This window comes from Erithacus rubecula (assembly GCF_903797595.1).
Source record: "Erithacus rubecula genome assembly, chromosome: 1".
Taxonomy (NCBI): domain Eukaryota; kingdom Metazoa; phylum Chordata; class Aves; order Passeriformes; family Muscicapidae; genus Erithacus; species Erithacus rubecula.
In genome coordinates this window covers 2,319,171-2,336,547 of record NC_136658.1, presented here as the reverse complement: position 1 = coordinate 2,336,547, position 17,377 = coordinate 2,319,171, and the positions used below count along the sequence as shown (strand labels likewise).

General features: G+C 37.6%; 1 protein-coding gene across 2 annotated transcripts in view; it reads right to left on the bottom strand.

Moving 5' to 3' along the window:
- Positions 1-17,377, bottom strand: part of EPHA3 (EPH receptor A3) — a 168,185-nt gene that overhangs the window by 107,238 nt on the left and 43,570 nt on the right. For both annotated transcript variants that reach the window (XM_079321373.1, XM_079321374.1), the window contains exon 3: positions 9,684-10,344. In XM_079321373.1, the coding sequence (XP_079177499.1) occupies positions 9,684-10,344 (661 nt within the window). The remainder of the gene's footprint in view (positions 1-9,683; positions 10,345-17,377) is intronic.

Below are 17,377 nucleotides of genomic sequence, written 5' to 3'. Positions count from 1 at the left end.
AGCTCAGCTTAATTGAGACAGGGCTCCCTGAAACACAGGAGATGTGCTGCTGTTTACTGTACCTCACATCAGCTTTAAATCTCAGTGTAACACAATCATTATGAGCATTCTTATATTATTATTTGCAGACCCAATCCATGTGAGACTGTGACAGAGACCTACCCAAACATGGACTTGAAGCAGCCACCATATTTTATCCCCAGAAACATGAATATCTTTAGCAGTTGGACACAGACAAAACATGCATTAAGATTTGCATCCTTCTTTAAAGACACAATTGAGTCATACCCCTGTCTGAACTAAAATCAGTATTCTTTCTTTTCTCAGGAGAGCCTCTTACTTAGTAACTTTTTTTTTTTTTTTGAGAATACTAATTGCAGCATTTAGGTTTCAGTGAAATAAGTATATTTTATTTATTATGGTGATTTTTTTTTCTCTCTAGTCTCTTTCCTCTCATTCTCCTTCTTATTCTGACCCTCTTATAAAAATGCTTTTAGCTTTCTTCCACCATCTGCTGTGGATGGTGTGGGCAGAGAAAAGACACAGAAGCTGATTCCCCTTTCACTGTTAATTTCACTGCCAGTTCATCCCCTCACACAGTGTGAGAAACAACAGTGGCATTGCTTATTAAATGCCACACACACATAAAAATTTCATATCTTCTTAATTCCATCTTCTGCACTAACAAACATTTGTATGAGCTCGGGGTGAAGCCAAAGTCAAAAAAGTCAGAGACATTCTACACTGCATAAAAATAGCAGCTGAAGGAATGGTTAATTAATTAATGAAGGTTCATTAGCTGTGGTTACCTGAGGTTTCTAACCAGCTACTTCTTCAGCCAGAATGTCCTGGTTCCCACCCAGCCTCCTCCTCCTCCCCAGGATAATCCCAGTTGTGCAGCTGATCTCATGCTCGTGGTTAATACACCTTGACTCCACTTCAAGTCACAGTCCCTCTGCCCTGTTTCAGTTTTCCATTTTATCCTTTTGGGAGAGAGACCTGGAAATTCCTAAAACAGGTTTGAAGAGTAGCTTCTTAAAATAAACTGCCCAGAGCTGTCATCTCAGTATTAGGATCACATTACCAAAATGAGGGAAAAAAAAGTCCTGTTAGATCTTCAGAGTTCAAGTTGTTTTGGCATCTAAAGAGGCACATTACAGCAGCTGGAGATGCTCCTGTTAAATCTAAATTTTTATTGAATAACTAGCTTGTATTTCTTTTTATAATAATAAAAATAATGACTACTTTATGCACAAAGAAGGAATTTTTACTTACTGGATACTACATCATCCTGATATTAATGTGACATTTTAAAAATGCTACAGAAGACATTTATAAATAAACAATTCTATATGTGCATACCTAAATCTCAGAATTACCTCTTACAGAGATAAAGGGGCTGGTCAGGTTAGGTCAAATTCTGACTAAGTGACCTCTGTATAGGGTTGCAAAACATCAAAGAACATGTTTAATATTTGACTTTAATATATTTGCCACACTTCAGGTCTTTTCCTAGCTCAGCTGGGTAACAGATGACCATTTCAACATATTTTACTGCTTTGCTATAATCACCTTAGAGATTTTTCTCTTATTTTTCTTTTTTTTTTTTTTTTTTCTAGGAGAAGGAAAGAAATTTTATTTTCTTCTTTAAACAACAGGTTTTTTGTCCCATCCTCATTATGGGGGGAGGCAGGGGAATGAGACACACCAAAAAAAAGTTGCATTTCTAGATGGGAGTGCACTACTAGTGAAAGATTTTTGGTCATTTGTTTAGTGGCATTTTTTAAAGGTAAGAGCTGGGCACTCTAAGTAATTTATTCTGTTATTCTCCTTGCCTTAAAAATGCCACATCAGAAGGAATCAGTGTTTTGTTTTTGTTTTTTTTTACACAGAAACAATTATTGTATCATATGATTCCCCTCCTCCAAGCTGGAGGACAGATGAATTCTCCATAATATTTTGAACTCCTGATAACACCTTATTCCTACTGACCATTACTGTTTAGGGTGAGCACTGGGAATTACTAATTTCATGAGGTTTCATGCTATTTCACAGGCTCAATTTACTAAAATTTAAGTATGTGAACAAAAGCAGGGCCACTTAAGTGAATTCCTCTGCTAAAAGCATTTGAAGTCAAGTTTGGGACACTAAAAATATTTACAGCCTCTAAAATACATGGCAATTTACTTGAAAATTTTGAAGCAATGATTCTATAAAACATTCTATATTTTAGAGTGCTGGATATGACTGTGAATAAACTATGCATTGTTAAAGCCCCTCACCCTTTTCTGTCAATTATTCATCATGGTTAATAAAAATATTATATAAAAATAACTAGAAAAAAGCACTTGTATGTCAGTTAAGTTATGATTTTAAAAAGCACACAGATTGGAAACACCAATGGCAAGTAAAATGCATTAATTCAAGCATATTGTTGAAGAGAACTGTCCTGTATCACTTCTGCAGCTATTCAGGCCTGGCACAGCATCAACTTTTACCATATGGCTTTTTCTTCCCTTGCTGAAAGTGAATCTTCCTGTCAAAGAGCAGCTGTTCTAAATTATCACATCAAATTTTAACCTTACAGTAGACAACCACTGAACCCACAGAGCCATGACAGAGAAATAATTCACCTCCTTGACCTGTGGAGGATTTGTCATTGTTTGGCCTCAGAACAACACCTACACTAATTGCCAGGGTATACCTGATGCAGGTATTTAAAGCTGAAGCTAAAAACAAATTCTAGGTAGTGAACTTGGCATTTTTCTCTCCCTAAACAGGCTGTGTGAAGTCCCAGTTATTATTTTCCTGGCGTGCTATGAAGAATAATTCTTCAATTTCAAACACAAGGAGGATGAGGCACTACAAATGCACTGAAAGTTATTCAGTTTGTCATCCAAGAAACAGCAAATGCTGGTACTTCTCCCACAGTCTGAGTGCCTCAATAAAGTCTGCTATCAATTGCTGCTTATTTTGCTGTCTGCCAACAGCATGTTTTGACAACATCTTGTGCTTCACACTGAGGAGCAGCAGACTCAGAGAAGATTCTTGTACTCCTCTTTCAAGATGGTCCTTACCCTGAGAGCATTTTCAGAGTTGTGTGTTATCAAAACTCACAGCTCTTGCTGCAATTGCTCCCTCTTGAAAGCCCAGTGCCAGCTGCCAGAGGCAATGCAAACCCCTGTTAGCCTTTACAAGTCCCACTCTGGAACTAATAAGGGATTGTCAAAGGGCTCTATAAAATCCCAATGGAAAAAGTTCCCTGAATTCCCACTGACAACACAACCTTCCTGCAACTCCAGGATTGAAAAATCTCCCAAGGCATGGGGAGGGAAACTTGCTGAGGATGATACTCATTATTTAGTCTTTAATCTTTTGAAAGCCTCTGAAGAAGGGAGCCCATTAGAGTGAAAAGGTTAAGGAAATGCCAGGGAGATCCCTTTAGGATTCTCAGTGGCAGACATCCAGAAGAATCCTGCAGGAAAAGCCTGTACACAAATTCACTGCCACTGCTCTTGACCATGTGAGTGCCAGAGAATTAAGGCAAATATTTATTGTTGAGAAGAGCAAATAGATGTTTCACAAACTTGTTAAACTGGGTTCCAGGCAGTGGGATGGTCATTTTGTTGTTTGAAAAGCAGGAAAGGCAGACAAGGAAAAAATTGTCAACACCCCCAGCAAAGTGGCAGAACAAACATTTGCAAAGTGGTAACTCACCTGGATTAAACAAACATTCAACGGCATTAATTTGCATTTTGTGAGTCATTAACAGTTTTGCAAATATTTCCATTATTTCTGAGTGAGTATTTTCATTTCCCACATGGTTTTAAATCCAAAAATTGAATTTTAAATTATCTAGTCCTGCCCTATATTGCCACTGTAGTACTGAATAATTTGGAGAGACATATTGCTAAGTTTTCTAAGAACACTTAACAGGAATGGTACACTCAAGCTCCTAATCACTAAATGTTAAAAATTTTACAGTAATATTTACAATCATGATTTTAAATACTTCTATCACAATCTCCAAGAAATTTAGTAAAGGCTTTTTCAAGAAACTAAAAAAGGGCTGAAAGAACACTTTTCTTACATGTATGAAAGAATGTGCATAGCATTGTATTAAAAAAAAAAAAACCCTTTTCCAATAATTTCAGAATTTATTTTTTTTCTTCAGGAAGTGTGACAAATGTGGTCAAAAAGCCTCAACATTGTGCCCAATAAACTTTGCCTTAAAAACTTGCAATTTTATATCTACTGCTTATGATGAACAAATTGGAAAATATTTGCCAAATTTGTAACAGTCAGAAAATGCTACATAAAAAGTTGGCTGGGATCTTTAGGAAATACTGAATGCAACATAATTCTTCTCCCATAAAAATCATCTGGACATCTTAAACATAACTTTTCTAAGAGTTAACTAAATTATAAGCAGGAAGGTAAATACTTCACTGTTGTGCTCTTTTTATGTACTTATAGAATATAAAGTGGATAAAGACAATGAATATTTTACAAATGAAGTGATTCATAATTTATGGCTGCTGTCATTTTAGCTTACCAGCTTGAAAGATTAAGAGTCCTTTTAAAAAGCATCTCTCCTGCTTTTTAAAATCAAAACAATACAAACCAAAGGAATAGAAACCACACCTCATACCTCCTCCTTAAAAAAGTGAATCCCCTGCTTTTTCAGATTTCATGAAACTTTTAAAAGGTTTACTTATGCAGAGACAAAATGGTTATTTAAAGCATAGAGGGAAAAAAAAAAAAAAGTCTAGATAATTGCTTTGCTTCCTTGGTATTAATGAAGTTTTACATATTTTTACCTCAAGTGCAGCAGTCATTCCACTCAAAGAATTAAGCAATGTATGTGATGGTTCAGATTTAGAAGCCACAGATGGCATTCCTTTCATATCTCCAGAAACTCAGAGAGAGAAATATGATTTAGGAGATGCTCACTGCACAACTTGAAGCACTGAAAAATTTAGTGTTAGGGGAAATTTTGTGAAGTCATTTTTGCAATAACCAGGCCCAGTGGGTGAATTTATCCTCTCCCTCCTTTACCCCTCACTCCCTTTTCTCCCATTCAATCCACCTGATTAATAGCTAAAAGTTAAACACATAAGGAAGAACTGTTGGCTTACATTCTTTTTCCTTCTGGCTTTGTTATAGAAAATGTACCAGTCACTCATGATTAAAACTTACAACTTTATTACATAGCATTACATAGGAAATTTACAGTTCAGACTTACTCAATTCCAGCAACTAAAACTTAGAACTGTACCTTGAAACAAAACCAGGCAGAAAATGTTATTCTGTGCTTTTTTTTCAGGCCCACCCATTTAAATTTTTCATTTGATAAGCAGAGCCAGAAAATTTGGTTTTGGTCTAGAGGGTCACCTGTTGGAAGCCTCTAAAAAAGAATTCAAGTTCACTCATAGTCCCACATGGATAAACAATTGCCCACTGCACGCTTGCTAATTAAGTACATTGTAATGAAAATCAACCTTTTCCATGTCCAACTGGTCTTTCTGAAGTGCATGAAATAGCCAACAACAGAACAGACACTTCCAGGATGGAAAAGATTTATTAGCCCAAACCTGCCAGTGCAGGATTTCCTTTATCATCTGGTTGCTGCAATTTTTTAAAAAACAACTCCTGAAATGAGGCTCCCATTATTTCCCTGAGGAGCCTTTAGATCATTACAGAACTACAGATAGTTTTTCTGCCATTTATCCTACATTTTCCCATTTATTTTGGTATCAATACCCCAACTGAACCAACCTTCAGACAGTGAGATCTATTTCTTCTACAGTGTTCAAAGTAAAACTGAGTCAAGCTTTTCACTGGGCAGGTGATGTGAATGCTCCTTTTTTAAACTCAATCTCTGGGCTGTTCTAAACTCCAAACCACTGTCTAATCTTCTCCTGCACTTGAAACTTAAACAGTGGACACAGACTCATTGCCTTTCCCATAAAAATCACATTGTTTACTTTAAATACCTACAGAGGCAGTCAAAAAGGATGAGGTAGAGAGCAATTAGTCTGTCCTCTAAAAAAGGCACTAGTAGAGAGGAAAATTCAGAGAAGAGGTATTAGAGATGAGATATTAAATAAGAAAGAGATCTTGAAGTTTGTTAATATGGAAGCTGAGAAGGGAGCAGTTATTTCCTCACTACACAGGGACATGGAAAACCTTATCCCAATGACTCTAAAAGAGAAACATCAAACACAGCAAGAAGTTATGCTTTCCACACCTGAAAAGGTATGGTATTCATTGCCATAAAAATTAAGAGACTAAAAATATGAGTCAGAATACAGACATATTAACAAGAGGCTGATTCCTATTGCACACAGTCTTTCTTTAAAAAATGTATCTTAAAAAGGCAGCAGTAGATTGGCAGAACCTTTGCCCAATAAAGCAGCACTTTTATACAGTTTCTTAGACTTTCCCTTAGTTTCCTTAAGTGGATGACATTTGTCACTGTCAGAGAAAGAATATTAAGACAGATCTGACCTGATCTACTCTGCCTGTTTGATGGGGAACAAATTGAAAATATCATACTGAGAAGCAGGATTGAGATTGTTAGAAAGGATTAAACCAGTTGGGTTTTTTTTCCTCTAGTTAAAACACACTAATTCTAAGAAATAATATGCTATAGAGATGTAGTTTGGTGAGACTGGCAGGAAAATATAATTTATAAAAGATTTTGTGAGGAAGAGGTCCTGTTCAACTATGAAATATTAAAATAAGGTTAAATAGCCAGGATCACTGTGATGCTAAAAAAACAAACACCCAACAGTGTATGACATACATCATTTTAATTAACTAACATATGTATTAATTAAGGGGGAAAACAAGTATGAAAGAGTTGCTCCCCAACACATCTTCCTTTACTTCAGAAAAACCTAATCCCTCCAAAACACTGAGCAGGTGCACAAACCTTTGCTTGAGGAAGTATTAAATCTTAAACTCTTAATCTAAAGTGATAGCAAATACCAGAATTCCTCGAAGTGAGGTCTAAAATTCACTTTTAAGAAATCATTTCTCCACACACTCCCAATAAAGAGGACAAGGATGGTCACAGTGAAATTCTTTTGCTGATTGATGGTTAGGGATGCTGCTGCTGGACATGTAAAAACAGCACAGAACAATATTCCACCCAGCAAGAGCCCATCAGCTGAGCTGGCTTTTCACATACAAATGTGTTATAAAAGCATGCACCAATAACAAAAAATGGTCTAAGTTTATGTCATCTTATGGTTATGCAGAGAAAAGAAAGCAGTCAAAGAATTTGGTGAAATTTGTGTTATTTGGGAGCCCATGACTGCCTAATTTTCCAAGTGCTAAGAAGAGCTGTTCTGAATCAAATTTAAATAGGCTGATCTTATGTCATTTTTAATCCTCAGTGATAATCTCCTGTTAATGCAAAATGACATTGTTTATGAAAACAAAATCAGAAATTCTGAACAAAGGATCAAGTAGTGATGGACACTAAGCTTTTAAATGTTTTCAACTACTGGGAAGACAATAACCTCTGCTACTAATTACTCCTTCAGACTACAACTGAAATTTATTTTTCCAAGGTTATGCCTTTATTCCAGCCATGCTTGTAAGCATTTTGTGATTCTACCTCCATTTTGATGACCAAAAAAACCAAACAAACACAAAAATCCTTAAAGACCCTAAATGATGGAGCAAGAGGAGAGAAGAAAAAGAAAAGGAAAATGCAGGAGCAGCCTTGAGGTCAAAGTTGAACTGGTTTTCTGAGTTTTCCAACTCCTTCTGTGCCACTGATGCTGACAAATGTGAAGTTTTGAGTTCCTGCTCTAAAGAGCCACTTCAATCACAGCACACTCAAAGAATCTGATCAATATGACTTCCAATAAAAGCTAGCAGAACCTTCTATGTTAAATCAGAATAAAGCAGAAGGACCTGTTGCTGTTGTTAATGGCTTCATCATATATAACCCCCTTGATCAACAGTGAGTGAAGAAGAAAAAAAAAACAAACCAGAAAAAAGATATTCATTCTATGGTCTGATTTTCTATGCAGAACTCAGCAGGAGCTGCCTTGCCTGCCCCAAGCATTGGAGAACTTGTTTGTAACAGAAGCTTAGTTGAATTTATTTAGCTTTACTTTTGCTCAGCTGTAATTCTGTTGCTTTCTGGAGTGCCTGTCTCTCTGTGCTCACGGGGAAGTGAAACTCTAAACCAAAAGCTTTCAGCCATTGACAGCAACACAGGCTCTGCAGCAGGCAAGAACATTCACAGTGGGTAAAAGATTCACTCGTGTTTTGGCATTTCTAAGTGCAGCTGTAGGAGGCCCTGGATAAAGCATTTCTGAACAATAAAATATCCTCCCCTGAATTCAGCTCTTAACAGAAGAGTTTATTTTGGTTTTTTATAAATAACGCTATCTAACCCCAGAAAAGCATCCTCAGCTACTCAATTTATTCAAGGGCTAAAAATTATTTCAAATCTACTTAAAAATCAAAGCAAGCACAGTCTTACCCCTTCCCTCAGATGTTTCCCAGTCATTTTCTGAGAAAAATTCATGTTGGGTTCCCAGGAACTCCCCAGGACTTATGTTTGACATAAGTATTGCTGTAGGACTGATTAAAAATGAGAAGGTGCTGTCCCAACCAGGTTCAGAATACTTTAAATTTCTGTTTTACACATACACCTCCCCACAGAAAACATCTCAGCTCTTCTGCTTCCAACCATGGTATTTCCAGATATTACTGTTTAATTTTTACTTATATATTTAATGGAAGACCCTTTGTCACAGCCAGCACCCTTCAAGGCATTTTGTGAAAGGGTTGAATCAGCATAAAACTTCAAAATGTAATTTTATAAAAAGCATTAAAATGTTAGCTGCTATCATCTTGGTTGATATTAAAATTAGTAAATACAACATCCATTTCTCTAAGTTTTAAAAGAACATGTCTGTAAAAAATTCAAATCCCCAGTGTACTCTTGTTCTTGGGAGCATTCACATAACCACCGTTTGCAGAAATTGAAAGTTTGGAGAAAATCGAGTTAAAATACATGAGTATTCATTAATAAACTTCAACTATTAATCTTCCAAATGTGTCTGCATTTAGTAATTATGCTACAGGAGCAATACCACCTGTTTTTTACCAACCAATCCCAAATCATCAACACAGCTCAGTGGCATAAGTCATATATCGAGACACAAAGTTTAAAAGACAAAAAACACTGAAAAAAAAATCACTTTTTTGAAACAGACATTTAAGAAAACCATTCTAAACTGGAAGAAGGTCCAAGAAGGGTAAGAGAAGCTAGATTTTTTACCAACCAATCCCAAATCATCAACACAGCTCAGTGGCATAAGTCATATATCGAGACACAAAGTTTAAAAGACAAAAAACACTGAAAAAAAAATCACTTTTTTGACACAGACATTTAAGAAAACCATTCTAAACTGGAAGAAGGTCCAAGAAGGGTAAGAGAAGCTAGATTTGCTACACACTAAACAACTAAAAAATCAGCGTTACTACGACTCAATGGAATATTTTTAGCAGATGGCGCTCTTCAGAGTTTACACAAAGCCCCTTTCCAGGGCAGTTTTACCCCCAGATTCCTCCCCAGCAGCTGGAGAGAAGGAGCAGGCCCCAGGAGAGGGAGCAGGGGAGGGTGGGGAAGGCGGCAGGGAGGGCACGGTTACCTTGGCAGGCAAAGCCTCTCTCCTCATATCCAGCGTCGCACAAACACTTCCCGATGGGCACCAGCCACTCGCCCTCGGTGCTGCAGTACATCCTGGGGGGCTCCTCCTCCCTGGAGTGGTTGACACAGGAGCCCCTCACCTCCACCAGCGACTGGGAGTCCACGGGCACCGTGTCGGGGAACATGGCCAGGTTCTTGACGGTGAAGGGGCACTTCTTGAAGTAGACGCGCACCGACACCAGGGCCACGCAGGCGCCCACGTCCTGGAAGGCCAGGTAGAAGCCCTTGCTGCTGATGGGCCCCACCTCCCTGACCTCCGTGTTGAGCTTGAGGATGCGGTCGCCCAGGTCCATCTGCGTGAAGCTCTCGTCGGCCGCGATGGTGTCGATCTTCACGAACTGGCTCTCCTTGAACTTGACCGAGCGGTCGTCGTCAGACTCCATGTAGTACAGGTTGAAGGTTTCTTTGCAGGTGCCCAGGACCAGGGGGATGCTGTTGCAGTCCCTCAGGGTGAACTTGAGCTCCACGTAGATCTTCTGGGCCGAGTTGCGCGGGATCCAGTTTGTGCGCAGCCAGTTGTTCTGGCTGTGATCCATGACATTGCACACCTGGTACGTTCTGATCGGGGTGTAGTGCTCGTCCACACCGCTGATCTCTTCCCACTGGAGTCAAAAGTACAAAAAAGAGAAGAAAAGAAAATGGTTTAAGATTAATTATTATATCAACAAAAATAACGTTTAGGTCAAAAGCAGTGAAAAAGCAAAAATAACTTAGCGTGGACATCGCTATACAATAAACAGTAAGATCTGCTTGAACCTCCTCTCACTTTTTTCTGATTAAAAACAGAAACATCTCAAATGAACACAGAATTCACCATTAATAAGTCAGTTTTATCCAGTTTCTTCAAGTGGGACAAAAGAGCTGTTTTGCACTACCAAAAACCTGTGATTTCCTAAACAATAACCAGTGCTGCCCTTTCAGCCACAATCCCATGTCTTTACAACAACCACACTCACCTCAAATGGAAGAGATCCTCAAGGAAAACACACATTTGCACTGTTAGAAACAGTTTTATTTCTAAGATTGAACAAAAGCCAACAGCTCCAACTGAAACTCCATACAGTCGCAACAAAATGTTACAGTTTTACATTTATTCAAAGCATGACAATTGATTTTCCTTGGGATAAATGTACTCTGACAAACAGTAACTCCAGAAATTGGGTTGAGCTGGACTAAGAAATACTACCCAATTTACTAATTCTGATTTGTTGGTTCTTCTGTGGACTGCATAGGCTGTGACACTGGAATGGTTTTAAAGAACACAAGGTCATGATTTGCTTTTACAGCAGCCATCAGCTGGCAAACTCTCTTGACCCAAAACATGAAGGAAGTGGCTTCCTGCTTGTGAATTACTCACATACCTGGTTTCCAAAGTCACACTTAGCAAAGAGGAATATTTACCAACCACAGGAAAAGGGAAAAAAAAACCAACCAAACAAACCTACAAGAAAACCTGGAGAATCAAGTATGTTGTCAGAAGTCACTACCATTCCTGAGGAATGGAGACAAAGAAGGATTTCTAGCAGAAAAACATTTTCCCTCCAAAATCAAGCCACATCAATTTCCTATTTAAGATCTCAATCTAATAATTTCTTGTTCTGCATAAGCATCTTTTGTTACAGGACTTTAGTGCAGTACAGAGAGTAGGAGAGAAAAGAATTATTCCCCCTATAAAGACAAAAACCGTGGTGCAGAAGTGCTTACAGTTTCTTGGGTTTACAATGCATGTATATCACACACATACACAAAGAAAGGAAAAAATCATGGACATATCAGAGCAGCATCTGAGAGCTCTCAGTCCCACTAATTTAAGGAATGTTTGATCTAAGAGCTGGTCTGCACAATGAAATTGTCCACACGCCACTGAAGATGCAATTTTAAACCACGTTATTAATCCAGCAGATAAAAGCAGTGTAAATACTCTTCCCTTTAATTGAAACCAAGTTTACTGCAGTTCACTTTACAGACATGACTATTCACAAGTTTTATCTCTTCCTGACTAGTTCAACAGAGTTTAAAACACAATCTTGGATGTGTCTACAGCAGCAGATAAGCTGCAGCACGCCATAACAGAACCTATTTCCAAAAAGAGCCATAACAGAACCTGTTTCCAAAAAGAGCCATAACAGAACCTATTTCCAAAAAGAGCCAGCAGTGCAGGGACTTCTGGAGTCAAAATTGCCACACTGGAGCTGGTGGCCACTTGAGAGCTGGACACCAGCCATACAAGGATCCTGCAGAAGAGGCAGCCCAGCCCCTGCCAGCTTCCCAAAAATGGGTGAAGGACTCTGGCAGATGTCCTTGCACAAGCACAGGCCCTGAGCCAAACCTGCCTCAAAGAGCAATAATTGCCTCCAGTGAAGCTGGGTGATTTATCTGCAGCTCTTACCTGGACAAATAAATACTGAGTAACAACACCTGGATGAAACTGGACAGATTTATATAATGGAACCAAATTTTAAAGACATTTTAAGCAGCTCGTGCTGATTCAGGAGTCATCTAGTGATTTTCACTTCCATATAATTTCTAATCAGTTCTATTTTATATGTCCAGTGGGAGATAGAGACAAACCCAGGAACTGGCAGAGTTTAAAACATCTCCACAGCAAGACATTAGTTTTCTGAACAAATCTCATGGCAATTTCTTTTTTGCCCTAAGTTTTTTATCCAACATGCTTACACAGACTTTTGAATGTACATATAGGACTTGCATAACAAAGGCAGCATCACTACTATGTTCTTCATCCAGAAGATAACAATATTCAATTAATAACTTCATGCAATTAAAAATTCAGTAATTTTCAATGAAGATGAAATTGCCTGGAAGTCTGTGTTAGACCACTTACATGTACAACAAAATTTTAAATGTATCATTTAATGCTGAAGCATTGCTGAAGGGAAATGCCACTCACACACTTGGTACTAATTTAACTAAATTACTTCAACAGTTATAAAACTGTGGAGGCTGCAGCTATTTCATTAGAAAAAGATGAAATAAGTCACCAAAACTACAGGAAGAGCATTCAAATCACAACACGTACCAGATTCAAGTACATTTGGGAATTCAATAATTATTATGATCAAAGTCAAAAGCGAGCAGTACATTTGCATTGCAACTCTTCCCAGTAAGCCTTTGTATTGCCATTTCAAAGGAATCTTAATGGTAATACAGATAATCAAGAACACTGAGCTTTTTCTATTAAGTAAGGTTTCTCAAACCCCTGTATTTGTACTTGTTTTAATTTTTATTTTGGTACTTGCAATTAACATGTTCAACTTGCTCTGTAAAGCTACAATTGTTACAAAATTTCTTTTTTAAAAAAATTAAAAATAATAAATAAAGAAAAATTCACATTCCAGGGATGGAATTAAGCAGGGAAAATAATAAAACAGATGGACAGTGGAGAGAAAATACAGCAAAAGACTTGTGGTCAGGACAAGGAGAGGGAAAGATCACTCACCTGGTTCCTGCCACAGATAAAATAGGAGACACTGGCCTAATTCATTATCAATCAGATGAGATTAAATAAAAACTAAATAAACTAAATAAATAAAAACTAAATCTTGAGTCCATGCAGCATCACACTGCAAGGTGTCCCAGCTGGAATTTCTTTCTCTCAATACTGTACAAAACTTGGCTATTGTTAAAGAGGAAATTAACAGGCAAGTCCTAAATTCTGGAATGGTGGATGACAGGACTATCCTCCTCCAAATCCAATAAGAATGATAAAGTCAGAATTTTTTAATAAGATGTTTATAAAAAAGTGTCAGGGACTCTATGACAGAATGATGTGGGGCACAACAATTACTGAATTCAGATTATTACACAGTATTTATGTCACATTCCCCTGGTGCCTTGAGGCACTTCCAATACTTTTGAAGCATGTCCAGAAGTGCCACAGCACCACTCCCTTCCCAGCATGTAATTTGGCTTTTGGGAAATGTTCTTTTGTTTGCTTTTCACTTTTGAAAATCTTCTTTGGATATTGGTAATGACAGGAAACAAGAGATTGCTTTCAGTGGTGCAGAAAAATCTCCAGATCCCCAGTGAGAGGGTCTAACTCATGTCTCTGAGTGACAAAGTTGGGCCAAAAATGGATTTTCTTCTCCAAGATCTGGCACTGTGCTGGACTTATGGCTTTGGTTTATTTCTTGCAATTTCTTTACAAAAGGAAATGTACAGAAGTGAATGTAGGAGGTTTCTAGGATGTTTTGAGCAGCCTCAATGAAAAGCTCCCTCTCACTGTGGGAATCTAGGACATGAGTGATCTCAATTCTTTCATCCTGCCTCTGACATCACTTTTTGTGTCTTTTCATCCATCATAATTAAAAAAAAAAACTGAATTACAGTAAGATATGGGGGGATGGTCTGTGATTCACAATACAACATATATGTAACTGTGTAATTGCAAAAAAAAAAGCCCCATTTTTTTCTGTCAGCATCACATTGCTATAAAACTCTTAAACTACAAAGTATAAAACTCCAAATTCAGATGAACATTAAAATAATTCAAGTCTAAAAAAAAAGAAGAACCCACATACTGTTTAAAAGCTTAACAAAATAGTAGCAGGATGCAAGAGTTCTGAAAGGTGGCTATTAACAAAAACCCTGTAATGACCATATTAGAGGAGAATGCATTCCAGGGCAGCTCATCAGTATGAAAACTTTCCTCATAACATCCCCAAAGATGTCCAAGATCCTTAAATACCAACCAGCTGAGATCAGAGGACAGAAAATTATCTGATTTGGGATTTTAAGAAACTTTAAAAATACCATGGAAATTTTTTTTCTATATTTGACATCCAAAAATCAATCAAACTACCTCATGCCACTGGCTCTAACCAGAGTTTTTCAGTTCTTTTATAAGTTGTAAATGAAAGAATAAGTTGCATTGCAAGAGTTTTCTAATTGAGTTATTCACATACTGAAATTATCATTTCTATCACATAAACCTTCATAAGACACAGACTTTGCTGCACTCATAGCTTCAGCCTAAAACTTGGTTCTCTTCACAGCTAAACAAAACAGTTTCAGGATTACAGACAAAATATTAATATCTTGTCTGTTGAGTGCTCAGGTGAGGTGAGAAGCTCATTAAGACTATCCAGATACCAAATTTTCCCATGAAAAACTGAGGACTAGCATTTTATCACACAACTAGTCACAAATTTATCCCAAATTATCCAAACCAGTCAGATCTGTGTTCCATGCAGTTATGCTATTGAGTTTTTAAGGACTGTGACATAAAATAAATATAATAAATGTCTTACAGAAGCTAAGCACACATAAACAAATTTCAGAAAGCAAGAGTTCATACCTCATCATGGGAATACTAAACTAATAATTAAACCAAATTGCAGGAAGACAAGCAAAGCCATCTTTTTTCCCCCCATCTCTAACTGGCAGACAGATGAGCACTTCATCATCAAATTTGTAAGGCCAGCTGATTCTCACCCTTCAGCAAGCAAAAGCCTCTTAATCACAGAGAGGTGAAAAGGTCAGCACAAGGAGGGAAACATCTGAGTTCCAAACAGACATCTGAATCCAGCATTCAAACCCTTCAGAGCTTGGACAAGCCAAGCATTTACAGCTTCATCTTCTTCCCTAGGCTGTTTATCTCCTGGAGGAGCAGGTTTCAATCTTATTTATCTCACAGGTTAAGCAGATTTTCTGAGAAGTTCTCAAGACAAAAGTCCCCATGGCTGAAATCTGTACAGGACAATAATTTTTATAAAAGCACAAGAATTCAATAAACTAGGTAGGACACAGCCTCTTAAGTGTAGCTGCTTCTGAGATGGAAATTTACCCAAGATGGATCTCACAAGGCTGTGGCAATCTGATAAAAAAAAATGTGTTTTCAAGTAATTATAATGAGCAGTTATTTCACACAATGTTAGATATTACACTTAGATCATAACAATCAGTTCCTCTAAATATTTGATAATCACACAAATAAAATGTATTAGGTTGTCCAGCACTATCCTTTGCTTCACCTAATACTGGATGTAGCAATGATGGCAAACCCTTACAAAGAAATAATCAGGACACAGTCAATCAAAAGAGGGAAGAATCCACTTCTCCAAGCTCTTTGCTGGCTACCTAAAGAGGAAGATATCCCTTACCCACATTTATGGCTCAGTGTTCTAATAAATAGATTAGAAAGAAATTAATAGTGGGGCAATTTTTGTTGCTATTTTAATTATTTCTTGTACCATAACAATGATGCATGCCTTCAATTTAAAAAAAAATTAAATAAATAAACACCAAAGATTGAGCAAATGCTTTCAGAAGCATCAGCAAGCAGGATCTTTAAAAAAATGAAGCCATTACTTAAATGGGAAAACAGCACCACAACAGACAAAGTGAAAAACATCTGTGGCACAAGAACACTTAAAAATTCACATTTGAAAAGCCCCTGCAGTTTGTTGTTTTGTATTTGCCAGCAGAACACATAAACAAAAAAAGTATTTACATCAAAATGCAAAAAACAGGTGCATAATATAGCATTTCCCTGCTAGCCAGTGTTTCAGAACAATGTCTGTTTACACAATGGCATTTCCTAGAGAAATCCCAAACCACTCCACGTTCTCCTATTGTCATTAACACAACACTCAATGTACAGTGAAATTCAGTAGTGTTGTGCTGAATGTAACTGTAAAAAGCACCAGCTGGCTGTATTAGAAATGGCATCCTTCCAGGTCTCAAATGTCTTATTTATATACAATGGAATCCTTCCAGCTGTTTAATATTTAGGGCTAATAAATATAATTGGCAGCACTACTGCACAAGGGCAAGGAACACAAATACATATAAAACTACTTCCCCAACAGAAAATCTCATTTGTTCTTAGATGATTAAACCAAAGAGGGACACAGAGTTCTGAGCAAATTTTACACAGCAGACTTTTTTTTTTTTTTCTTTAATCCAAACAACATTTGCTTGCTTTCTAAGTGCAAAACTGAACAGAAAAAAAAAAATAAAAAGCAAACCAGACATCTTTACTCCAGCTGCTCCTGGAGCAATGTGTCCTTCAAAGTGACACTGCAGCAGCTCCTGCTAATGGAGCAATCTCCCTCCAGCTCCAGCATCACCAATCCCAAGGATCTGGGCATCTTCATGGGCTCAGCACAACTCCAGGATCTCTCCTCCAACACAATGAAAACTCTAAATCTCAGCACTGGATGCAATCCTGCACATAAAGCTGTGACTCTGCCCCTTGTGCAAGATGCCATTGAAGTCTCCAGCTCCCTGGCAGACCCAGATGGGGAGCTAATCTAGAGATGGAAACCTTTAATTTGGGTGAGTGACACACAGCTAATGCTTCACAACTTCATGGGAGGCAACAATTTAATGTGAAAATTCAAACAACTTCCACGACAGCTGGAGCCCACAAGCAATCCCATAAAAGGCTGCTCAGAGGAATTACCATAATTTAAAGGTATTTGGGTTGGTTTGGTTTTAACTTTGTTCATATAACTTCTCCTTTTATGTCCTTTATCTGGGCAGTTACACACTCATGTGTGTAATGTTTCCATGTTTCCATCTTTAGAATCATTCCTTAACAACAACTTGATGAAACTTCCTTTTCATTCATCACTTCATGCTTTCAGTGAAAACTACAATCTTCAGTAGAAG